This window comes from Antechinus flavipes, chromosome 6, assembly GCF_016432865.1.
Source record: "Antechinus flavipes isolate AdamAnt ecotype Samford, QLD, Australia chromosome 6, AdamAnt_v2, whole genome shotgun sequence".
Lineage (NCBI taxonomy): Eukaryota > Metazoa > Chordata > Mammalia > Dasyuromorphia > Dasyuridae > Antechinus > Antechinus flavipes.
In genome coordinates this window covers 96,057,815-96,084,667 of record NC_067403.1, presented here as the reverse complement: position 1 = coordinate 96,084,667, position 26,853 = coordinate 96,057,815, and the positions used below count along the sequence as shown (strand labels likewise).

The 26,853-nt window shown below is 38.5% G+C and overlaps 2 protein-coding genes and 1 long non-coding RNA gene across 5 annotated transcripts in view; 2 read left to right on the top strand and 1 right to left on the bottom strand.

Moving 5' to 3' along the window:
• Nucleotides 1-19,508, bottom strand: part of KLHL2 (kelch like family member 2) — a 128,970-nt gene extending 109,462 nt beyond the window's left edge. Inside the window, exons 1-2 of one of the 3 annotated variants that reach the window (XM_051963770.1) lie at nt 19,410-19,508; nt 4,018-4,143 (exon numbers count right to left, since the gene is read on the bottom strand). In XM_051963770.1, coding sequence (XP_051819730.1) covers nt 4,018-4,143; nt 19,410-19,435 — 152 coding nt within the window. In that variant the 5' untranslated portion in view covers nt 19,436-19,508. Of the gene's footprint in view, nt 1-4,017; nt 4,144-18,864; nt 18,965-19,405 lie in introns of those variants that run through there. The other 2 variants (XM_051963772.1, XM_051963771.1) reach the window with 2 other exon arrangements.
• LOC127539603 (uncharacterized) lies at nt 483-6,312 on the top strand. The gene is made up of 3 exons (XR_007948001.1): nt 483-571; nt 5,684-5,750; nt 5,878-6,312. It is a non-coding gene; the product is annotated as an uncharacterized LOC127539603 (long non-coding RNA).
• LOC127539602 (uncharacterized) lies at nt 19,434-26,500 on the top strand. The gene is made up of 2 exons (XM_051963773.1): nt 19,434-21,041; nt 26,387-26,500. The coding sequence occupies exon 1, from the start codon at nt 19,434-19,436 to the stop codon at nt 20,346-20,348; it is 915 nt and encodes a 304-aa protein (XP_051819733.1). The 3' UTR covers nt 20,349-21,041; nt 26,387-26,500.
• The last annotated feature ends 353 nt before the right edge of the window (nt 26,501-26,853 follow it).

Below are 26,853 nucleotides of genomic sequence, written 5' to 3'. Positions count from 1 at the left end.
TACAGAGAAAGGCCACATGGTCTTCAGATGCAAAATGAGATAAGGATTTTTGGACACAGCCAGTGGGGCAACATTTTTGCCTTTGTATATTTATTCCTGGGTGTTGTTTTTCTGTTTTTCCCCCATGGACAGGAAAAGTGTTATGTGGGAAGCAAAAATAAATGCTTTTTTAATTGAAAAAACAAAATGCAGTTTAAAAATAAAGAAAATGAGGGAGCTGGTCTGCAGAACATGCCCCTTCTTGCAATGCCTGTGCTCTTCCCTTCCCCCACTTGGAGAGCAGCCTCTGGAGGAGCTCCTGTAAGTAGCAAAGGGGAAATTGTCCCTTCCCAGAAGTCAGGAAATCACTTTCAGCTACCACCACCCTGGCTGGGGGAAGTTGTTGCAAGGGCAGGAAGTAACTAATGAGTTTTGGCTGTGTAACAAACAGCAAATTTCAGAGATTTCCATGTTAGTTTTGAGAAGCACTCAAAATAGATGGCATGGGACAAGGTATGAGGAGGAAGGGGGAGAGACCACAGAGCCACCAAGATTTTGATGAATTTCAGTGAGCGCGCCATAGTAGACCAAGGTATGGGATTATAATCACTAAACACCCAAATTCAAATGCAGCTTCAGACACTTACTAGCTTGTTAATTTCTATTTGCTTCGGTTTTTTTTCACCTATAAAATGGATTGGCAATAGCAGCTACTTCTCGGGGTTGTGGTAAAGGTCATATCTGACATATAGTAAGCACAATATAAATGTTAGCTATTATTACTTAATCTGTTTGCCTCAGTTTCCTTATCTGTAAAATGGAGATAGCAAACTACTTCCAAAGATTATGATGATCATGAGATAATTGATTTAACACAGTTCTAATACATAGTAAACCCTATATAAATGTTTGCTTTTATTTTCATTGTTGCTACATTTGCTGTTATTATTGTTGTTATTATTAGCTTCATGACAGTATTATTAATCTATTATTAGTTATTTGACATAAGCAAGTCATTTCAACTTTCTATACCTCAGGCTTTATTTCTAAGGTCCCTCTCAGTTTTAAATCTATGAGCCCTACGAAATGACATTAATTCTAATAGTCTGAAACCAATTTATTTTTTACAACGGAATAATCTTATGCTAAAACTGAACATACTATCATTTTCCTGTCCTATTGGAGAGACGCTGATGTGACATGTCATTGGCAGCCTGGGAGATGTAATTCACACAATTTCTCTTTGGGGAGTCAGCATCCTTTATTTGTATCAAGAAGCTCATGAAGTGACAATTAGTGTGACTGACCCAAAGGACATGGGGTACTATTCAATATCTTTACCCTTGGTGCCTGAAATGGGGCAGAAGTACACTCCCGAGGTGGCCAGAGCTAAGACACGGCTTCACACAGAGGAAGCCTTAGGGAAACCTTGCAGATGAGCAAGCAAGAACCTCTCCTACCACTTAATGAGGCATCCCTCATGGAGCAGAAACCTGCTCAGCTATGGGAAGGCAGAGCAAATAAGGCCCTCAATTTTTACCGAAGGTGAGTAGGAAAAGGGAAGACTGCTCCTCAATTCACAAAGGTGGAAACTAAGGAAAGAAAGGGGACTTGTTTAAAGGTTTATACTTCTATTAACTTTAATCTTTCTAGGATGAAATGGAAAAAAGAGGAATGGAGAGAAGAAAAGCAATTAATAATACCAGATAGGTATTTAAATACCTATTTAAATTTAAATTTAATTTAATTTAAATTAAATAAAAGAACTTAAAAACAAAAATGAAATAGTATTTTGTGATAAAAGAATTAGAAAGCTAGCATTGAAGCCAAGAAGAGCTGGGTCCAAGTGTCCCTTCTGATATACACTGGCTGTGTAACCCTAATAGGCAACAGTCTACTGTTATGGGAGATGCCCATTCCAGTTACAGAGTGCTGAAAGATTTGAACTCAGGTCTTCTTGCCTTCAAAGTCCTCTAAGACTGTTAGCTATAGAAAATATCTGGAGGCAGCTAGATGGGTCAATGGATAGAGCACTGGCCCTGGACTCAGGAGGACCTGAATTCAAACCCAGCCTCAGACACTTAATACTTCCTAACTATGTAACCTCAATTTACATACATACATATGAAAAAGTACAAGAAAGTTCAAAACTGGCCTCAGTTTTGTGTTGTGAAGCTAAGCTAGTCACATAACCCTGTTTTCCTCAATTCCTCATTTATAAAATGACCTGGAGAAGGAAACAGCAAATCACTCTTTTTTTTTTTAATTTTTATTTAATAATTACTTTATATTGATAGAATCCATGCCAGGGTAATTTTTTACAACATTATCCCTTGCACTCATTTCTGTTCCGATTTTTCCCCTCCCTCCCTCCACCCCCTCCCCTAGATGGCAAGCAGTCCTATATATGTTGGATATGTTGCAGTATATCCTAGATACAATATATGTAGCAAATCACTCTTCATTTCTTTACCAAGAAAATCTCAAATAGGGTCACCAAGTCAGATTTGAGTACAAAATGACTAAACAACAATGCCAATGAAATCATGGGGCTAGTACCAATTCTTAAATTTGTTGGGTTTTTTTTTAACTTCTCTTTAGAACCCTTCATGGTTACTCTATTTTACAGTCCAATACCTTGTCTGTTACAACAGGATTAAAAAGGGAAGGAACCCAGGCAGACCTAGTGACTAGCACTTACATACATGGAATCACACCTTTTAAAAATGCAAGCAGGAGATATTCCTAAAGTGGTTTGCAAACCTCAAAGGTCTATAAAAATGTTAATTGTCACCATTATTATGACAATAACTTTCAATATAATTGGTTTCTTTGAGTATCTTGTATACTTTTATGCATTTAAATAAACATCAGCCTGAGAAGGAGGCCAGAGGCTTCACCAGATTGCCAAAAGGTTTAAAAAAAAAAACCCACTATTTTAAACAGACATCACTAGGCATATAAAACTGAGGAAGAAGGAAAGTAGTGCTTTTCAAAACGCTACAACAATCTGATCATCCGGTATGATTTTTTTTTGAAGCTGAAGCACACTGTACTTTTAATCCCCAAAGATAACTATGTTTTAATTATCCTGCTATAATAATCCTTTTCTCTGTCAATCAATTTATTTGAATCACCTTACCAATGAGACAACTCTGAGAAAAAACTCTCTAGTGTTCTCAGATCAAGATGTTATTTTTATATGTTCTTGGCAATGAGTTTCACTTGACATTATAAAAGGAAGTCCTTAGACTGGGACATCTTAACCCTTTTTATGTTGTAGACCTCTGAACCATTCTGCTGAGGTCTATGGATTCTTTCTTAAAATGCTGTTTTTGTTGTTTGCTATTTGTTTCAACACTATGTGACTCCTCATGACCCCATTCGGGGTTTTCTTGGCAGAGATACTAGAGTAGTTGGCCATTTTCCTCTCCAGCTCATTTTACAGAGGAGGAAACTGAGACAAATAGGGACTTGCACAGGATCACACAACTAGTAGATATCTGAGGCCAGATTTGAATTCAAGAAGATGTGTCTACCATCTAGCTGTCCTTAATGTTTTTATATGCATAAAGTAAAATACATTGGATTATAAAAGAAACCAATTATTTTTAAGTAATTGTCAATCTATTAGGAAAAAAAAGTTCATATACCCTAGCATAAGAGCCCCCTTCTTAGATCAGATACACTATTACCATTTATAATAACTAACATGCACATATTACATATATTATCCTCTTGATCCAAAGTAATAATTCTCTGAAGTAAGTATTGCAGGTTATCATTAGCCCCATTTTACAAATGAGAGAATTTAGGATTCTGACCATGTTCCAGATTCAAACCATGGTTTTTCTCACTATTCCACAGCACTCTTTAACAAGATTTTTCTCTTTTGAAATTTGTTTACTCCAAATTCTCCTTAGAACAAGAATGAACAAATACGTGAAGAAAATGACAAACATGGCAACAAGTGAATAGCAAAGACAGACCCAGAAACCCAACTGAGAGCAGAAAGCATGCGTGTTAATAGAGCAATACCTTCTTAATTCATTCATGACTTTAAAAGCTTTCTTCATGTGCCAAGGATTCACTGTCACGGGGCAGTGTTTTTCTGTATTATCATCTTTCCCATCGGGGGGCTTCTGGGAATTCTGCTTTGGGCACCTGTAAATAAGACAATAAGAACAACCAAAAGTCATTAATCAAGAAAAGGGAGCTCCCAGTTCTCAAGCTTTTACACACAAAAGGTGCTGTCGGAATGCTTCACCTACCCAAGGAAGTACTAATTACATTATCCTGGCATTTAAGGAAATGTTATAATTTAGAAGGTTATTGTATAGGCAATCTCTTTCCCTAATAATATAAATCACAATTTACACTGCCTCAAAAATGTCAATGACATGATACAATACAATTTGGTTTCATATAAAAGAGTGTGTGATAGATCAATTTCTTTTAAGACAAATTTGAAAGTGGCTGCAGTGTGTTTTAAGGTTTGCAAAACATTTCCCACATATAATTTCATTTAAGCCTCACAATTACCCTGCAAGGCTACTATAGCATATCCATTTTAGTTTATTTTTTAAAAGTATTCGAACTCTATCTCATCTTGGCTAGAAGCGTAGCAGTCACTCACAGAAACAACCTAATCACTAATTAGCATTGAAACTTTGATCTGGCACGGGAACTCTGATGTATTCAGCTTTCAAATTGGACCAAATGGCCCCATCCTTATGCAATCTGGTGGTCCTCTTCTCCCAGGAGGTTCATCATATTGGTTCCCCAATTAAGTGTGGATACCCGATTGGCTATAAACCACTGCAGCTCGGAACTCCTGAGTCGAGCAATCCACCTTTCTAATTTGTTAGGACTACAAAAGTATGTCACCATGTCTGGCCTTATTGCACCTATTTCACAGATGAAGAATCTTTAAAGCTATAGAGGCTGATTCACAAACTTCTTTCGACTAAGCTAAGAATGGAATCAAGATCTGTACAAACCAAAAATCTGATCTAGATTTTGCTATGGCCCTCCCTTCGGGTCCCTTTAGCCAACATCTCTAGAAGCAATTTTATCCCATTCCAACTCCTAATAAATTTCACTTAAGTGGATCTTTGAATTTCATATTTAAAATTATCTGGAACATTTCATATTATTCATCACACACACAACACACACATGCACAAACCTATAGGAAAGGACAGTCAAAAATTAAGGTGATAAATTAAACCTAAGAAAATAAAGGCAAATGAATGAATAAGTACTTAATAAATGTGTTTTTATGTACCAAACACTATGCTTAGAACCAGGGATACAAATACAAGCAAACAAAACATCTGCTCTGAGAGAGGCTTATATTCTAACAAGGGATGAAACTCTATTTGGACTTTTATTTCCTCCCTCACTCATTCCTCTCTCTCCACACTCCAATTTGGCAGGGAAATTGCATCCTTAAAATGTTCTTACAATAGTTCCCCCCTGCTCTTCTTGGCCTTTCTCTCTAAATAGTTCCCTTCCTCTAGTCCCCAACAACAGCAACTTTAGCACAAAAATTCAGCAGAAGTTTATCGGCCAGTTGACAGTGGGAAGCTTCTCCCCAAAGTGTCAACAATCAGGAGTACCTTACAGAGGAGGTTCAGGAGTCCCTTAGAGACTTATGATTCATTAACAATTTTTCTCATATTTTTCCCTTTTGGCATCACAGCTGCTACACCTTTCACGTTAAAGGAAGTGAAGAAAGGGGATGAACTTGACCTCAGGAGGGAGACAAGGTAAAAGAGCTGGGATGAACCCAAATCCTAAGTTAGGGATGAGGAGAAGGGAAGTCCAAGAGAAATCTGCTTCCACGTTACTTATCTCTTCCCTAACTCTCAATTTTTCTGATTTCATCCTTTCTAGCATCGGGAAAACAGATGAAGACACAAACTCCTCCAGAAAGCAGTCAACTTAAAGAAGTTGGGAAAAAATAAATAAATACATGACAGTGGGAGGCCTTTCCCAGCATAGCATCCTTGTTGGGAACTCTATTGTAGGGTGAATGCCTGGTTGTTATGGAATTTAAGTTTGAGGCCTATTATTCATATGCAAAAAAATTAATAAAAAATCGGTGTCCATGCACTAGAACCATTAGAAATTAAAATGGGAAGAGATCAAATTCAACATAGTTAAGTCACATAAAGCTTAAAGATGGCAACAGACCTTGAAAGTGATCTCATCCTGAGGATGTCTGCACGCTTCCACATGCTCTATGATTCTTATCCATCTCCTTCTATAAATCTTTTATAAAGCATCTACCCAGCTTGCCACTCACCACGCCAAAGGCTCTCTTCTGCTAGGCCGACCCTGCTAAGCTACCCAGTGGGTATCTAAGGACATTTTCCCTTCCAATTAGCTCTTTTTGGAAGCAATGCTAATAATCACTTATATTTATATGGTGCTTGGCATTTTGCAAAGCATATTCTATATCTCCTCTGATCGATAAAGCAAGAAGGAGTTAGACAATATGAAGACCATTAACCCTATTCCACACAGGAAGAAATTGAGGTTTATAGACATTACAGGATTTGTCCCAGGCTACAAATCTATTTAAGAGGCAGAGCCATAACCCAAATCCAGAATTCAGTGTTCTTTCCACTTCATAGTTCAGCTATAACTTACTTAAAAATGCTGCTTTTTTCAGGATATGTAAAATCATTTCTGACTGTCTGTATGCCATATATTCAGTCTTATTATCATCCAGTCACCCAGAGAGAATGGAAACATACTTTTGAAGGAACATGAGGTTCCAGAGTAAGGGTTACAGTGCTGCTTTACAAACAGAAACCTAAAACCTTCTCTCCAATTACTGTCCACTAGAAGTGAATCGATGAAGAACAGCCCAAAGCTAGAAGCAAGTCTTCTGAAGCTATTGTTTTCTTCATTTGATTATACATTAGCATAGATAGAAAATAAGACTTTATGTCATAGTCAAGACTTGTACTATAATTATGCATTTATTTGTTTTATCCTCACTACTAGGTTTCCAAAGGCAAAGACTTGTTTAATCTTTGTATCTTTAATACTTAGCAAAGATCACTATCCACTTAAGAATGCTTCCTTAAAATGAATGATATATACCCAAAGACCTTGGGCAAGTCTGTTCACCATGATGGAACTCAGTTTCCTCCTCTGTAAAATACAGAATTTGGATGAGATTACATCTGCAATCATTTTCTATTGTAAATCCACATGTGCATCTAGTGGTTTGAGGCTTAAACCATGGATTAAATTTATAATTTGTATTAATTTGTCTGTGTAGTCGGGTACTTGTTCTTTCTCTCCACTTCTCTTCCTTCCCAAGTTCCTCAAGTATAAGCCCGCTGAAGGCAGCTAATAAGTGTCTGAAGCCGCATTTGAACGTGGCTCCTTCTGACTCCAGGAGCTGATGTCCTATCTCCTAGCACCATACCACACACTCAGCAATCACTTAATAAACACTAGGAGAAATGATCATGGATCTTCTGCACCAATGTAGATCCTGAAGGCACCCTTGCTTTAGAAAGTTCCTGGCGCAGAAATGGTGGCTTTTCTGGTACACCTTGTGCTTTTATCCCCAGGAAAGAATGTGGCTGCAAAGCCTGACATGTGGCCCTCACTTCACAGTATGAATAGTGTGTCCAGTGGCCAGGAGTGATCTCCACCCTCTCCAAGCAATAGCATTTTCCTGACTCTCTTTCCCATCATGAGATGTAAGACTCCCTTGTTCAAAATGAGTCACCTCACTATGATATCAGGCATTGGCCAAGTTTACCCGCCCTCAGCTCCTGTTTATCTTTCAGAAGTCATCTGTATTCACTCTCACTGATAAGATACCTTACCGAGTTTACCCCTCAAACCAATCCTGGTAGGTAGAATTAGAAGCATTGTTCCCATTTTCCTGCTGAGAAAAATGAAAGAAACAGATAAAGGAGGGAAAGTGGAACAGAAACACAAAAAGAGAGTAGAAGAAAGAGACAAAATGAAGAGACAAAGAGACAGAGACATAGAGCGTAAAAGAAAAAGGAGAAAGAGACAAAAATGAAAAGAGACAAAGAAAGAGATACAAAGAGAGTCAAAGAAAGAGGGAAGAGGAAGCAGCTAGATGACACAGTGGATAGAGCACCAGCCCTGAAGTCAGGAGGACTTGAGTTCAAATGTGCTCTCAGACACTTAACACTTCCTAGCTGTGTGATCCTGAGCAAGTCACTTAATCCCAAATGCCTCAGCCAAAAAAAAAAAAAAAATTGAGAAAGAGGGAAAAGAGAAAGAGACAGAGAGATATAAGGAGGAGAAGGAGAGGGGAGAGTGAGATAGAGAGACAGACACAGAGAGAGAGATGGAGAGAGGGAAGAGGAGAGAGAGAGAAAAAGAAAGAAATGAAAGGAAGGGAGAAAAGAGAGAAAAGGGAGGAGGGAGGAAGAGAGAGAGACAGAGAGATAGGCCGATAGACATAAGGTGGCAGAGTAGACAGAGTTGCTCTCAGAGCCAGCAAGACCTACTGACCAAGTTACTTTTAAGCTTTGAGGGATCTATGTATCCCTCTAACCTGTAGAGAGGGTACCAACTTGCACTGACAGGGGGAGTTTCCTAAACCAGTGAAAGCACAAGTCTAATCCTCATCCAAAAAAAGACAATGAAGTTTGGAAAGATGTCTGTCCTCTTTCTCTGTGCCTTAACATGCTGCTTATTCCTTGAATTTTTCTCACAGATTTAATGGTTTTTCCAAGACATCCTACCTATAGTCACCAGGTCTACAAGAATAGCAGTGGGTCTTGTGCCAATCAATCAGGTATTTATAACTTTATATGGAAATAAAGTTTTATAATATATACTACCATTATATACCTGTTGTGTTCTCACGACTATACTGTAAATTTCTGAAGGACAAGGATACTTCTCCTCCAGATGCAGACTATTCAAAGGAAAGATTATGGCAACAGATTTAATACCAACCAACAGCATAAATATTAGAGATTGCAAAAGGGAAGAAATCTCTCTGCTGGATAATTGGGAAGAGGGGTGTAGCCCACAGTGGCACCCAAGAGTTAATGTCAGAATACTCAATTCATCTTGCAACAGTGTTGCTATTTAAGTTTGGTCCTAGACCATACTGGGGATATCTGAAGTTCTGCTAAGAACAAGCGCTACAGTCTTAGCCAAAGCAGAGATTCCCTTCACTTCAGGGGCCCTGACCTGCCTTTGAGATCATGGTAACAGGGTGAGAGCTCATCTTGTATTGGCTAATCAGCCTTGGAACATCACATGGACCAAAACCAAAATACAATAAAATTCCACCAGCCAAGGCTGCTTTATTTGAACAAGCATCGCTGGAAATTATATTGCCAGACTCCAACAACTAGAAACAAAGCAGAGGGGATGCCCAATCTCTCTGCAGTGGCTTGGCAAATGAAAAGACATGATCTGAACCCAGGAGAGGCGAGTGGGAAGTGTGATACATATATCCCTTTCCTTCTGCTAGGACTGTATTGTGTTGATTTGTTTGGGCAGATGGTATTCAAGTTTAGGTCGGGAAGAGATGATTAAGACGTCTGAGGTGGAGAGGGTGGATGGGAGTGACTGGAAGACTGCAAGATGACTGAACAATACACCTGTAGAAAGCTCAGCAGTTAACTCTGCTTCCCTCTCCTTCCCAGCTACTGCATACAACTGACCACCTTTGTCCTTGGAAGAGGACAATGGGAAGGACGACACTCCCAGACCCAGAATAATCCTTTGTAGAGAGTTCATGGTAATAATAATAAATAATAATAATAATATTCACATAGAGGTTTGAGGTTTGCAAAGAGATTCACGTAGATTATAATATGTGACAGCATGGTGCAGTTGGCTCAAAGTCAAGAAGGTCTCCCAGAGTTTGAATCACATTTCATCACTTGCTGTGTGGTCCTGCACAAGTCATTTAAGTTCTCATCTATAAAAATGAGGGAGTTGGGCTCAATGGCCTCTAAAATAAATCCCTCCACTTCTAAGTCTGTGATCCTAGAATCTCATTTGATACTCTCTGAGATAACTACTCCTGTCATGCCCATTTTACAGATGTGGAAACAAAGCAGAAGGTAATTCAATTACCAACCAGGTCGGCAAAGTATTGTTCCTATTTGCCCTTAACTAGGATATTTAAATATACATACACACACACCCTGTAAACCTCATAGTAGGAAACATATACACCATCCAACTCAATTATTTAGGGATCAATTATCTAGTTCATAGCTATTGTTAATTATTCACTACACAATTTCCTTTCTTCCAACTCACAATCATTTAGGGGTCAATTATCTAGTTCGTAGCTATTGTTATTTATTCACTACACAATTTTCTTTCTGTCAGTTCAGTGGTTATTTGTAAAGCTGAAGAAAAGTGACCCTACTCTCAATAAGTATAGGATCTAGTTAGGAAGACATCTGTGAAACAGTAAAATAATTCAATAGTTATATCAAATACAGAAGTACCACAATAGGATTATCCAAGTCAACATAAACTCAGATGAGAGGTTATATCCTACATAATACAAAAATGAAGAAAATGGATAAGCTTAGGCTGCCTAGGCCCTGAAGGAATTGGGCCAAGAAATAACATGAGCCAAGGCATGAATAAATATGTCATCATGTTTTGGGAAACAAGTTAACTGGCCTGCAGAAATCTAGAGTTTGAGTTGGGGTTTGTGACTCCCCACAACTGGGGAACTGGAGTTCTTAGAACCAGAATCCAAACTTCTCTGCTTGGCATTCAAAATCCCTGGACCGTCACACTCCATCCCATCATCTCACCCTATTACCCAACGTGAGCTCAATTCTTCCACCCCAAATGGATTAATCCCATCCAATTCTATGAACATATTACTCCTAACTTGTTTGCTCATTGTGTCCCATGATTCAGCAAGTCCCTATTTCCAACAATCCCATCTATATTTAAAAGCCCTGGTTCTTCTAAGCACCTTTCCCTAATCTGTCTTAACAACTTTCATAGCATGTTGTTTGTTTCGTCTCTTATGCTCTTATAGGAAGGTAGGATTGGAGTCAGAAAGGACCATTTTACAGATGAAGAGAAATGAATTGTCCAAAATCAAATGAATATTAAGAGTGATAAGAGGGACTGCTACATGGTACCAATCCCAGAGTCAGGAGGACCTGAGTTCAAATTCATCCTCAAATGTCATCCTCTGACACTTATGAGCTCTGTGACCTTGAGCAAGTCAATTAATCCCAACTGCCTTGCAAGAAAAAAAAGTGACAGTTGAGATTCCCAGAATCTCCACATCATAGATCTAAGGGCTTAATCAATATCATCTCTAACTCATATCTCAACAATTCTTTGTACAACGTATCTAATGAGCAATAACACAATCTTTGCTAACAGACCTTCATCAAGAAGTAACCCACTACTCCTAAGGTTTCCAGTCACCATTCTGGTAGATAATTTCCCCCTTGATATCTTAAGCTTAAATTTGCCTCTGAAACTTCAGCCATTATTTCTAATTCTGTTCCTTGGGGCCAGGCAAAACAACTAGTAGAAAGCAATAAAGAAAGTGAAGGAAAATAAGGTTAAGGGTCCTGGATAGACTATTGTACCATTTGCATCTCTGGGCATCCTTGGTCAAGATAAAGAAATTTCTCAGATTTCAGTGGCCTTCATCTGTAAAATAGCAGACATCTAAGGTTCCTCTAATCTTTAATTCTATGAAATGCTTTCCCAAAAACAAAAGAAAAAAATTCAACCCTTCAAAAACTTGTAATAGTATGAAATCTCCTTCTCCAAGCTAAACTCAATTCAATTTAATAAACATTTATCTAATGTTTAATATGTTGCCAAGTATGTGCCAAATTCTGAGGATACAAAAAGAAGCAAAAGATAATTTCTGGCCTTGGGGAGTTTATAATCTAATGGAAATATCTAAAAAGCAAGAGGATTAACAGGAAATAATTAAGAGAGGGTAAGCATTGGAATTAAGAAAGGTTGAGGAAGGTTTTTTATAGAAAGTGGGATTTTGGATGGGATGAACCAGGAAGGTCAATAATCAAGAGTAGAAGGAGAGTGTTCCAGGAGTGGGATAGTCAGAGTAAATGCCTAGAGCAGAGAAATGGAGGGTATTGTTCATGGAACAGGAAGGAAGGCTGAGTATTAGGGAGTAAGGTGTAAGAAGACAGGTAGAAGGGGACTGGGTTAGGAAGTGCCCAACATGCCTGGTCTCTGAGTTTTTTACCCTATTCTAAATACACTACCAAGACAACTAGTATTCAATAAGTCACTCAACTGGCATTTTATCAAGCACCTAATATGCACCAAACATTATGTTAAGCTCCAGTAAGGCAAAAGAGAGTCCCTTACAGTGCGATGCATCCAAAAAGTTTATCAATGTCTTTCCTAGCTATATACAAACTGATGTAGAGTGAAATTAGTCAGACAAAAAGAACTATTTATATATTAACCACACTGTAAAAACAATTCTGAAAATTCTCATGATATTGATCAACATAAAAACAAATCATAATTCCAAGGGCTTGATGATAGAGCCAGCTATTCTATCTTCTGAAGAAAGATAATGGCTTCAGGATACCAAATGAGATATGTTTTTTGACTGTGAACAATGGAAGCATTGGTTTTACTGGCCTGTAAACATTTTTTAATAGCAAAAAAAAGAGAGATTCATAGGAATGAACTATATTTTAGGAAGGGTATTGAATTTTTTAATTAATTTTTTTAATAAATAAAAATTTGTCTCTCTCCCTCCTCTTAAATACTCCATCTTTACCACTAGAAGAAAGGGAGAAAAAAATGAAACAAGCTGTTTTTTAAAAAAATCAATGTTCTTAAGTACAATCTTCCAGGTCTGGGCTGACCAAGATCAAATACCATCATTTCATTAATTGGCCAATATGCTACTCTTAAAATGGCCTAAGATCTTATTACCTTTTTTGGCTTCCACATCACATTGTTTTACTGAAGTGAGCTTGTTGTCCACTAAAATCTCCAGTTCTTTTTTAGATGAATAGATATTTAGCCACATGTCTCCTGTTTTGTACTTATAAAGTTAATTTATTAAACCCAAGAATCTTTACATTTATCCCTATTAAATTTCAGACTAAAAGAGCAAGATGTAAAGCGCAGCTTCAGAGTCAAGAAGACTTGGGGTGATGTTTTGCCTCTGACACACTCTGACTATAAGACTCTGGACAAGTCACATAGCCTCCAGGAAACATTCCAAGGCCCTAAGTTGCAGAGCAGGTGTTGATCTGTAGAGAAAATTCTTCACTAGTAGTTCCTTATATAGATGGTCCAGTTGAAAAAGCAAATTCAAACTAACATAGTTTAATCCAAATCCAATGTCCTTTCCACAAAACCATACTCATTACTTCTGGGTTTTACTACAGTTATTTATGTCTGTTTTACTATAGTTATCTTAAAGTACTATATAAATGCTCTTATTACTATCACAAACTATTAAGAACTTGATGACAATGGCTATCAGGGATGAGGAGAAAAATGCACGATGATTCCAAAGATCTGAGTAATGCCAATAAATTGAAGGATTTAAGTGACAGAAAGGGTCTGAGTAAAAAGAAAGGAAGATGAGTATTCAGTTTTATATATGCTAACCCTATAGGTGTCCTTCCATCTACCACCATCCCAACTATTCTGACACTTCATCCTGGACTCTCAAAGAACACACAATCTGGCAAGAGCTAGCGAGTTTCAAAGGCCGATAAATGCAGGTGCAATGAAGTTCGGGGATCTATCATTGGAGACGTGAAGTGAGGGCACCTTGATGAAATCATTGGCATCTTGAAGCACTGAAGCAGGAAAATTTGAAAAGACAGTATCCAAATAATGATTGTATAGGCAGCTATAAATCTAGGCTGGAAACTAAGGTGATAGGTCAGGAATAGAAAGAGATTAGTCGACAGTAGAGGCCCTTAATTTTGTTTTGAATCATGGATCTCTTGGGCAATTTAGTGAAACCCTTCTTAGAATACTGTTTTTGTATTCTAATACATAAAATAAAATACATGGAATGACAAAGGAAATCAGATATGCAGAAAGTTATTTTTTAAAATAGTTTTAAAGTTCATGAGCTTCAAGTGAGAAATCTTCATCTTAGAAAATAACAGGTAAGTTACTCTAGGTAACATTGGGGAGAGGACAGTTATTTTCAAAATTGTTTTCTTTGAGTTCATGGGCTTCAAGTGAGAAATCCTCACCTTATTAGATGATAGTGAGTGAATGAGCTCTAGGTGAGTAACGATGAGAAGAGGACAATTTTGAAAAAAAAAAAAACTTAAGTTCATGGGCTTCAAGTGAGAAATCCTCATCTTAGAAGATAATAGGGGAGTGAATATGTTCTAGGTGAGTAAGAGTGAAGAGAGGACAGATGGGCAAAAATATCCACAAATAGTGGGAGGAAGAAGAATCATCAGGAAACAGAAAAGAATGATGAGAGAGAGTGGAGGAGAACTCGATGACGGTATCATCATACACTGCATGGAGAGAAAAGTGTTTCATGAAGGCTGATAATCAGAATCAGAAAAAGGATAGTAGACAACATATAACATAGCCTACTTCTCACATTTATGTGGATAGCTGCCCCATATGAGAAAATTGGGTAAGACATACTAAAAAAAAAAAAAAAAGTTCATTCCTTGCCAAAGCCCAGTAGCTCAAAGTCCACAGAATTGGCTTAAAAACATGAAATGTACCCAGGATCCTGGAAAACAGTACTGGAGTGCAATTATCATTCCTTACATCTTAATCTTGAGGGAGAAAGAAAAATTGAACAAGATTTTTATAGCCATTTCTGTATTTCTGCAAACAGACACAGTTACGGAAAATTCCACCTTACCTTTCCCAAATACATCTTTTAATTACCTTGAAAAACTTTCTGGAGTGACTTCACTTAGCTGATACTTTAAAGGAAGACAACTTGAAAATGACTTCTAAAATTTCATGCCCCTAATATTTATGGTATGATGCTTTCTTGCCATCTCTTTCCTTAAATCATATCTTCTTTGAATGTTCCCATTCATTTCTGTAATATGTAGGAGTTCTGGACTGGCAGATGAAAGGCACCTCACATATATTTGGAGACTCATTAAAGAAAAACTAAAATAATATTTCACTAGTGCCCAAAGAGAGAAATATAAAAACTGGGGAAATGGGCAATATATGTGATAATTCACTTTGCTCTGGAGAAAAAAGTAGGGATGTAGGAAGTGTTTATTATTTATTCTTGGAAATGACAAAGAGAACAAGCAAAGCCAATAGAATAAAGATTTTTCTATCATCATAAAGAGGTGCTAATAAGAAAATGTAGAGGAGAAGAAAGCTGTCTTGCAAAGCAAGCCAAAAGAAAATATCTATAGATGGGATTTGGCAGGTTTTCATATACTTGTTATTCATACTCTTCAGTGTAATTGTTACAGAATCATTAGAATCTTGATTAAGCTTCCTGGTACCAAGCCTACTTCATTTATATACCAACTTTGTACATGTCATTCCATTTGGCTGTAATACCAGTCAGGAAGAACTGAGTTCTAATGTGGCTTCTAACAGTGTATAAGGATAATGTGACTTTGAGCAAAGCATTCACTCTTCCCCCCTTGCAGGCAATTCTGTATTTTAAGCTGAAGAGTAAGTACCCCAAATAAATACAGATACATAAATGATTTTTTTAAAAGGCTTTAGCAACTTTCACTGCACTCACTACCAAGATCAAGTCCCAGAAAACTCATATGCATATCATGGTTGCCCAAGTCCCACCATTGGAAAATTGCAATATTGTAATAGATAATGACAAGATAAATCCAAAGCCATACGCATATGTCCATGCCTGGAAGAACAATGGTAAGAATACCAGTAGAAGTATAAAGCTCAATCAGAAATTAGCAACAGAACCAGAGAATGAAGAAGACTCTAGGGGCAGAAAAGATACAGGGTTGCTAAACAGGACCAAGATAGATTCATACAAGAATTGGTGGAGCAAAGATCACTCAACTTAATCATCACACCAAAGAAAATGAATTTGAAGAGCAAGACAATAGAAGGCTAGAAATACAATTTCCCAGGGGGCAATATGGAATAGGGATAGGAAAAGGGAGTAAAACTCTTCCCCTGGATTGGTACCAGAGACAAAGTCAATACCATTCTTCTCCTTTTACAAGAATCCCTATCTTCCTTCAAAGTTCGGTTTAAGAATTATCACTGAGAGAAGGTCTTTCCTGATACGTCCAGTTATTAATGCTTCCCTCCCCCAATATAACCAGAAGTTATCTTGCATTTACATAGATTTTGTATGCATACAAGTTATTTCCCCATCACTTCGACAAGGATGTTCCTTGAGAGCAAGAGAGTGTTTCCTTTTTGTCTTTTTTGTTACCAGGACTCAACACAATGCTTGGCACTACAATAAGCCCTCAATTAACGGTTGCAGAATTGAACTGAAATAAACTTCCCCCAAGGCCAGGATCCTCTGTTTTCTGGGCCAAATTTGACCTCCCTGAGAAATCTGTGATTCTAGAAGTCTGTTCCCAAACAGCACAGACACCAATACTTTCAGCCTCGGGGCACCTCTCAAAGTGGGGATGGCTTTGAACTTAGAAGTGAGGGGAGGTAAAAGAGTAAACTGGTAAGAGGAGAAACAAAGAGACAAATGAAGGGGAAAAGCCTTATGATACACAAGAGATGGATCAGAAAGGTGAGCTCAGCTAGCACGTACAAGGAAAGAGAGATTTGTAGAAAAGAAATTCTTCTACAAAGAATCCCTATCAAATACAAGGCATCCTTGATCCATAATATTCCAATATAGGCAAAATATATATTTATAATTAAATGGTGGAAACAATAAGTTTTGTCAAGCCTTGGAGTCTCCAGTTTTAAAAAAATGAACTTAGCAGTTCAATCATTTATTTTTCAAATAGCACCACAGAATCAAAGAGTACTGAATGCCAAAATAATGATTACCTGATTTATCCAAAATCAATTAGTTTTCATCAATAATTTAACCTCCTCTATTCACTGTCCTATTGCTTTATTTTTTCACTATTTACTTTTTGCCATTTTCCATGAACCTACTTCCTTGTGCCTTTGAAACCACCCCTCTGCCCATCCTTTTCTGCTTTGCAGCATCTCAAATGCATTTCTCTCTTCCCTTTAGCTCCTCACAGATAACAAGGGCCTTCACATGAATTGACATGTGAACTAAAAAACAATCAAAGATTCCTGTACCTACAACCTAAGCCTAAATCCTGGGGTTAAGTACAGTTCAAGCATAACTGCTGCTTCGTAGGATTTGGGGAGTATTCCTGGATTTACTGAGCAATACAAGCGAATTACCAAGACCCTGGGGTGGTGAAGGCAGAATCTGAGAGACCAGCCCGGCACACAAAGACTGAGCTTACTGGGAAGAGTGGTTGAAAAGAGTCACCATCTACTTTCCTAATTGGAGACCCCATTCTAGGACCTAATATACTCAAGCTAGGGGTGGAAAAAGTCAGAAGACACTTCTGAAGAGATTCTAGAACCCCAATGGCTTCTCCTACAAATATACATTAAACAAAAAGTATTCAATCCAAATCAATGATCCATATTTTTGCTGGAATAAGCCAAATAACCAAGAGAGACCAGTGCAACATAACTGTCATATAGTGTAGCTAGCCAAAATCCAAATTGAAAAATTATAAAAGACCATGAATAAGCATTCATGGAAAAAGACACAGTTTTACAGAATGTGGTTTATTTGCTCTTATAAAAACTCTAACTTATAAGGATTTTTTTTTCCCTTCAAAGAGTTAAACACAGGAAAGCAAAACCAAATTGCAATTTTTTGCAGTTTAAAAAATAAAATAAAATTTAGTTGTGGTGAATCCCCCTTACCTCCTATAGCAAAACACCTCCTACTAAATAAAAGCAGTTGTAGTTTCTACATGCTGTCCCAGAGGCTAATATTTCTCAAGAAAACCCTTTCCTGAAGATTTGATTGGTCTAAAAAAACCCCACAAAACTTAAGCATCTAAGGGATCTACATGTACTTGTCATACTACAGTGGAAAATCGTCCAAAATACAAAAGAAACATAAAATCCTCATTTTCTGCAGTACCAGGAAAAAGAGGCCATCTACTCATAGCAGGCTAATTCCAATGATGTCAAGAGTGCTCAGATATTTTAGTACTTGAGGAAACCCCAATGTTTTTCACATCTATTTATTTAAACATTGATCATTTGGTACGATATACATATACATACATATACATATCATATATACATATATGTGGAGAGACAGACAAAGAGAGACAAAGAAAGTATTCCTTTTCTGTTTCTCTATAGCAATATATATTCATATAGATCGATCTATCTAGAGGCAGCGAGAGAATATTCTCTTTCTCAGGGCGATTGATAGATACAGCTTTCTCTCTTTCTCTCTCTCTCTCTCTCTCTCTCTCTATATATATATATATATACACACACACACATACACATATATATATGACATATGACATATGTCTTTCTTTTAGGGATATCTATATGGACAAAGTATTCTCTATATATGTGTAATATCTATTATTGCTTTATATCCCTAAGGTTTTAGAGACACTTTTGTATATTCATTAATGATACCTTTCTAAGATATGAAGATACAATGCATATCTATCCTATATTGTGTATCTATATATAGCAAACACACACCACACACACGCCCCCAAACACACAGGATAAATATGCATTACATCTGTATACCTTAGAAAGGTATCATAATGTATATACAGGCTGTCTCTAAGCTTTGCAAGTTTAAAACTGCACTACGACTTTGGGGGCAATCCTATATTGGGGGACGATAGAAACAATACTTTCACGTACTCATCCATAGTTAAGCTTTCCCAATCTGCTGCGTCCGCCAGCTTTGGGGTGGGGGGAAGCCCCTCGGGGAGAAATCTAGGTCCAATTGCAAAGTGTCTCCGGGAAGGGATCACCAGCTCCGCCCGGCCAGGCTGAGTTTGCAAGCTTCAGTCCCCAGAATTGCGGGAGATCTGCACCTTTTCCACTTCTCCCAGCCCACTCGCTCTTCCAGGACTCCCCACCTACCCAGCCCTTCAGGGTCTGCCCCACTCATTTGTTCCAGGCGTGCATCAATCCATCCATCCATCTTCCCCGAACAGCCCTCCCCCCGGCTCCCAGCCAGCCCAAGCCCCTCGGCCGCCGGCAGGTGGGAAGAGGCGCAGCCGCCCCAGGGGCGCATCGCCCTCTCCGGGAGCCCTTCCCTCCGAGCCTGCCTCCTCCCTCCACGCCTCCATCCACCCGTGCCCAGCCGCCCGGCCGCCGCCGCAGAGGCGCGCACACGCGCGCACACACACACACGCACATCCATCCACACTCGCACACATCCCACCCACTCACTCACTCACACAGGAGGCAGCAGCATCATCTCCATGGTGGCTCCTGCGGGGCTTCACAAGGCAGGCACCGCGCGCGCCCGCCAGCACCATTCCAGCCTCGACCGTCGGCACACTCCGGCCATCCGCCCGGGCGGCGGTGGCGGCGGCTGCAGCGGGGGAGGGACAAGGACGACCGGGCGGGCGGCGGCACCGGACGGGGCTGGACCGGACGGGGGCTGCCTCCAGAGCACGGGGCACTCAGCCTCGCTGGCTCCGCAAGGGCCGGAGGGACACGCAGCCCGCGCGCGCCTCACCGGCCACCACAGCTCGCAGCCCGACACCTCTGGCTCTCGCCGCCTCTCGGAGCCCGCCCCGTCTCCGCTGCTTCTCTCTCCTCCACGCCCTCCCTACGTCTGTCTGTCGCGCTCTCTCCCGGAGTGTGAACAGCTGCTGCTGCTGTTAGCGCTGCTGAGGCTGCTGTTAGCGCTGCTGAAGCTGCTGCTGCTGCTGCTGCTGCTAGTGCTAGTGCTGCTGCTGCTGCTGTTGCTAATGCTGCTGCTGCTAGTACTGCTGCTGTTGCCGAGACGGGCTGGTTCTGCCCACTTCCGGGTTCAGACTGGGACGACGCAGACGGCTAATGACGGGCCAGTGATGCAAGCCTTGAAGTGGCTGGAGAGAGCCCTCCCTCCGCGCCGCCTCTTCCTCCTCTCTGTTGCTCCCGGGCTGCTGGCGACTGGGGAGGGCTGCGGGGTACCCAGGTCGGGCGAGGGGGGAGGGTTCAAAGCAGCCTTCTTAGGGTCTGATGCAATTGCTTCCCTCACCCCCCCTCACCCAACCTCCCCGTGCGACGTAATCATTTGGGGGAGGAGACCCACGTCTGGAGGAGGGTGCATTTGCTTGCAACTAGCAGGATCGAGTGAGTCCAAAGATCATAGAACCGTAGGATTCCAGCTGGAAGGGACCTCTTAGATCGTTGAACTCAACCCCTTCCTTTTACAAGGGGAGAAAAGTCCAGGGAAGTGTATGGCCTCAGAGGAGATGGGTCGCATCCCTGTGCAGGAAATGGGTAGCTCAGAAAATACACTTGTGCAGCAACTGTGATTTCATTGGTGCCTCCTCTCCCTTCATGGGCGCAGAGCAGAATCCCTCCGTGCTTTAGACTTTATGAGTTGCTATGACTGGGGGGAAAACCTACCACCAGGTGGCTGGTCTGGTGGTGAGCCACTTCAGACGGTGGCGCTGGTCCGCAGACTCACAGAATGAGAGACTCGGAGAGTTGGAAGGCACCTGAGCGGACGTGCACGTATATGCTGTCTGGGGGTTTGTGCTGAAACCCTTCCTCAGCTCGGACCCAACAGCGTTTATGCTTCTCTGGCTGAACCTCCAGGAATTCAGGATCTCCCTGTGACTGACATAAAAAATGAGCTAGCCGTACCCCAGGATGCCCTTAGAACTGGAAGGGAATTTTTAAAAAACCTAATCCAACTCCCTCTCCCTCTTTTTTACAGATAAGAAACTGAGTCCCAAAGGAATGAAATCCAAGGTCAAGTGGCAGAGAGTTACTATTCAAACCCAAGATCTCTGACTTCAGATCTACCTTTCTACCGCACTACATTGTCCAATAGAACAAATCCTCCTGTGCTGCCTCAGCCTGGAATAGAGGTGACTGTAAATTCAGGGCGGATATTCCAGGAAATCATAAGAGTTTGTGGACCCTATTGTAAGCTAGAAAGGCTTGGCTCTGTATGTCCTTCCAGAAGACAGTTCTAACCAAACGTATGGGAATCAGACACCAGAAATACTGACATCCACAAAACAATTTTGTCCCAATTTCTTCTATCTAGTTAGTATATGGGAATGATGTCTATTTTTTTTTTTTTTTTTAATTCTGCAGTTAAAAAACACTCCCTCCAAAAAGTAGCATATCCATATATAGTACTATATATGAAAAAATAATATAGAAAAAAGTGCTAATTTTACACCAATCCATAAATCTCCATTATGTTGTTGGTTAGTTGTGTCCTACTCTTCCTAACCTCATTTAGGGCTCTCTTAGCAGATACTGGAGTAGTTTGCCATTGTCTTCTCCAGCTCATTTTACATATGAGGAAACTGAGGCAAACAGGGTTAATTAGTCCGTGCAGCTAGTAAGTGAGGCTAGATTTAAATTTAGGAAGATGAGTCTTCAGGGATAGGCACTCTATCCGCTGTGCCATCTAGCTGCTCTTTCTGCTGTATTCTTGCTTTTTTTAAAAGATAAATATGATGAATTTAAATGACTTTCTCTGGAAGACAAGGGGGCAACTATATCAGTAACTTCCATTTCCCTACAAAATCCCTCTTTTCAATTAAGAGAGACAGAGACAGAGAGAAATCTTATAATAAATAAGTATAATTACATAAAACTAATCCAAACATTAAGAGACAGAGATCTTTGTAACAAATAAGTTTAACACATAAAACTAATCCAGACATTGTTCATGTCTGAAAATGTATATCTCCCTCTGTATTTGGGCTCAAAACCTCTCTATCAGGAAATGGGGAATCCTTTTTATTATTCATCATTGTTCTTTTTGAATTGTGGATGGTTCTTGCATTTTCTCAATGTTTTCAAGTCTCTTAAAGTTGCATTTCTTTTCATTGCTGTTGCATTCATAGATTGTATAGTGAATACAGCTCTGGCCCAGATTTAGGAAAACCTGTTTGTCTCAGTTTCCTCATCTGTAAAATAAAAATCATATATATAGCACAATATTTGGAAAGCATTTAGCACAGTGCCTGGTACATAGTAAGCATTATAATATATCTATATAATATATAAATGTTAGCAATTATTATTATCGTATAAATTGTTCTCTGATTTCTGTTCACTTCACTTTACATCAGTTCATACAAATGTTTTCAGGTTTCCCTGAAACAGTTTCTTTTTTTGTTTCCATTAGATTCATATACTATATTCTCTAATTAATGAGTTCCCCCCCCCCAATTCCTTAATTTCTAGTTCTTTGCTACAATAAAAAAGATAAATTGCTATAACACATTTTTGTACATATAGGTACTTTTTCTTCTTTGATCTTTTATGGAGAAATAAACCTATGATTGGTGCTGCTGAGTCAAATATTATATAGTTTAGTAACAAATTGTTTTCCAGAATGTATGGACAAATTTCTTACAAAAATTAATATGTGTGCCTACTTCCTACAGACTCTCCAATAATTGTCATTTTCTTCTTCTGTCATTTTTTGCCAAATCTAGATGTAAGATAGAACGTCAGATTTGCTTTAATTTTCATTTCTCTACTTATTAGTGATTTGGGGCTTTTTTCTTAATAACTATTGAAAATGAGTTTTTTCACTCCGGAAATGCCTGTTTATATACTTTGGCCTCTATCTAACATATACTTAGTTCTCAGACCTTTATCAGAAATATTTGCTGCAAATATTCCCCCCACCTCCCGCCACTAGCTTTAAAGATATTGATTTGTGTGAAACTTTTTGTGTGAAAACTTTTATTTTGTTATCAAAATTGTTCATTTTATCTCTTGTGATTCTTTCCCTTCCTTGTATGGTCATGAAGCTCTTTTCCTATCCATAATTGTACAAGGTACTTCAAATCCTGATCCCATTTGTTTATGGTGTGGCCTTTTTATATCTAGGTCATGAATATATTTGGAACTTATCTTGGAATATGATGTGAAATCTTGGTCTACACCTAATTGATTCCAGTTTTCCTGGCATTTTTTAATCAAATAGTGAATCTCTAGCCAATAGGATATCAGGATCTTTGGGTGTATTGAACAGAGTGGTAGGCCTGGAATCAGGAAAAAAAAAAGCCCAAATTCAGCCTTTGACACCTACTACCTGTGTAACCCTGATTAATTTACTTAATCTCTGTTTGCCTTAGTTTCCTTATTCGTAAAAATGGACATAATAATAGTACCTGCTTTCCAGGAGTGTTGTGAAGATCAAATGAGATCATTTAAAGCATTTAGCACAATATTTGGCGCATAATAAGTTCTATATAAATGTTAACTATTGTTATTATTACTACTATTTTTGTTTCTTTTTGCTGACCACCTAATCTGTTTGTCTAGTGTACTTCTTTAATTTTTAATTTGTACTAATTAATTTTAATAATTATGGCTTTATAATAGTGTGAAATCTAGCTAGTCTCCTTTCCTTGTCACTGTTGTTTTTTAATTTCTCCTCAGATTTTCAATTTTTTTCTCCTCCAAATGAATTTTGTAAATTTTTTTCTAGTTCCATAAGGTAACCCTTAAGTATTTGATTACTATATTAAGTAAATATGTTCTGATAAGTAGTTTTGCCATTTATTATGTTGATACCACCTAATCAAAAGCAATTAATCTCTCTCCAATAATTTGTGCCTGTATTTATATTAAAAATGTTTTATAGTTATACTCATATAGTTCCTTTATATACCCTGATAGGCAGAGTCTCAAATATTTCATGAATTTTAAAAGACATTTTTTAAAAATCTCTCACTGCTCAATTTTATATATAGTATATGATATACAATATTTTATAAGAGAAGACAATATATAATTTGATAATTTGTTATATTATATATTGTTGATAATTTGTTAGTTTATTTTATATTCTGCTATTTAGATGAAGTTATTAGCTATTTTTATTGATTTTAGTTGATTCTGGGTCAGTTGAAATAATCATTTGCAAAAAAACAATAATTTTATTTACTCACTTATTGTATTTATTTCCTTGATTTCTTTTTCTTGTCATTGCTGTATCTAGTAATTATAGCACTCTATCAAATGGTAATGGTGAAGGGAAGAAGAAAATGAACATTTATTGAGCACCTACTGTGGATCAGGCATCATGCTAAGCATTTTATATAATTGTCAATGGGCATCCTTGCCTTACCCCTCTTATTACTGAAAATGTCACTAGTTTTTCTTTCTTAAATAAAAAATGCTGAGTCCTCTTTTTTAAATACATACTACTTATCATATAAAGAAAAGGCCATTTATTCCTAATATTTTTAGTGTTTTTTTTCTTAGCAGAACTAAATATTACATTTTATCAAAAGATGTTCTTGCATCTATTGATATGATCATGTGTTGTTGTCATTATGCTCTATTATGGTTATAGTTTTTCTGATATGGATTCAACTGGGGCAGCTAAGTGTCACAGTGGATTGTATACCAGCCCTGAAAGGAAGACCTGAATTCAAGTTTGGTCTCAAACACTTAACACTTCCTGGCTGTGTGACCCTGGGCAAGTCACTTAACCGAAATTGCCTACAACAACAACAACAAAATATAGAGAGAGACTCAATCATGCATTCCTAGTATAAACCCAATCTAATAATAACATATAATTTTTTCCACTCTATTGCTAAGTACTGTATAAATTATATAAATGTTTGTTCTCTATTCCCTTCCTAGTTTCCTTTGCTGTAATGAGTTTGGACTAAATGACTGCTAAAATTCCTTCCAACTTTAAATTAAATCCTACAATGATAAAGAAATATTTCTTCAATACAACAAGCATTTTGTCACCAGGCCCATAAAATTGAATATGGCAGAGAACACTGTATTCTGCCACCACTGGACCCTGGCAGATTCCCATTCCTGGATTAGATTCAGGGAAATCTTTCCCTGGAATGCTCGGATCTAATCCAGCTGACATGAAAACTCCTGCTGTAACCTGCTACTCCTTATATTCTGAGCCTCTCCTGCCAAAAACCAATAAATAAATAAATGAATTCATAGACTTCTTATACTCCCCTACTACAAATATTTTTCTGCTTTACCTGCCTTCAATCAATTTTACTAGGTGCCAAATGTGAGCTTACAAAATAAATCCAGCACCGGGCCATGTTCTGAAATAGTGACAGTTGGTATATAGTAATAGTAGCTCATATTTATGTACCATTTTTTCTTGCAATAACCCTCCCAGTTGCAAATATTAAAATCCCCATTTAAGGATAACAAAATAGAGTGATTAGAAGGCTTATCCATAGCCATGTATTAGAAGGAAGCACCATGGAATAGTGGGGAGGAAAACCCTGCATTTGGAGTCAGAGGGCCTGGGCTCCAAGCTGAGCTCTGTCACTCACTCTCAATCTTGGACAAGCTGCTTCTGTTGTTCAATCATTTCCACTGGCTCTTCCTGCCCCATTTGGGTTTTCTTAGCACAGATAGTGGGATGGTTTACCAGTTCCTTCTCCAGATCATTTCACAGATGAGATTAAATGACTTACCCAGGCTCATCTGGCTAGTAAGTGCCTGAGACTAGACTTGAACTCAGGAAGTCGCATCTTCTCCACTCCAGTCCCATCACAGTATCTACCACACCACATGGCTGCACATGGCCTGTTTTATTACATATTTTTATTGTTTTATTATTTATAATAATTATAATTATTATATATTAATATATTGTGTAAATATATATAATAAATAATTATTTATTAAGTGTTGTGTTTATTATATCTTTTATTATATATGAAATGAGCAGCTCCAACCTGATCTGTAAAATCCAACTCTAAATCGATGATCATCCTAGGATCTTAAGTTTCAGAAGTAGAATTTGATTTCTTAATTTCAGGGCCAGCATTGTTCCCACTGTACCAGATGTTTAGAGACTTCATGACTACAGGGATCATGCTCTATTTTTGTCTTTGTGTCTTCCTTAGTATACTATATTGTCTAAGTGCTTAATAAATACTGAATAAAGGGGCATCTAGGTGGTGCAGTGGATAGAGTACCAACCCTGAAGTCAGGAGGACCTGAGTTCAAATTTGATCTCAGATACTTAACACTTCTAGCTGTCAAACCCTGGGCAAGTCACTTGACCCCAATTGCCTCAGGAAAAAAAAATACTGAATAAAGTCAGTGGTTAAAGAGGCAGGATAGGTCCTATTAATATACTAATATGTTGGTCATTCCAGAACTCAACTTCTTCTAGAGAAAAAGAAGGAAATTCCTCTAGGTCTAATGCCATGATTCTTTTTCTCCCTCCTAGGACAGAGTTTCTGGCATTTCTTGAAACGTGATGCCCAAGGCTACCTGCAAGCCCTTCAGCCACCCAGTCAGGGGAACCCCACAAATCCTACTCCAATACCCTTCCCTTCCACAGAAGCAGGTAGGTTGGGCCTGGTATGAACAAAATGCTATTTCTTGGTGTTTTTTTCCCTTTTCATTTCAGTCAGTGCTGATCATAATGATTATCTTGTCTTACATATCAAGCTTCTCATCACTATACAGGGCACAATTTGAGGCAAGTTTGGGGGTGAAGAAGAGGGACAAGGATTTCTTTTCCTTTTTTCTCCAATGGATCTGTAATCTCACTAATTTGGACATTCCCACTGACAGTGAAGATTGCAATCTATCCATACTTGCCTATTCTATGAGACTCTTTAATCAATCAATCAACTGCTCTGAGTATTTATTATATATTATTTGTGCCAGATTTTGTACTAAGCACTGGAG

What these genes read in the sequence shown, in the direction of transcription:
- LOC127539602 (XM_051963773.1), top strand. Translation starts at nt 19,434, where the DNA reads ATGGTGGCTCCTGCGGGGCTTCACAAGGCAGGCACCGCGCGCGCCCGC.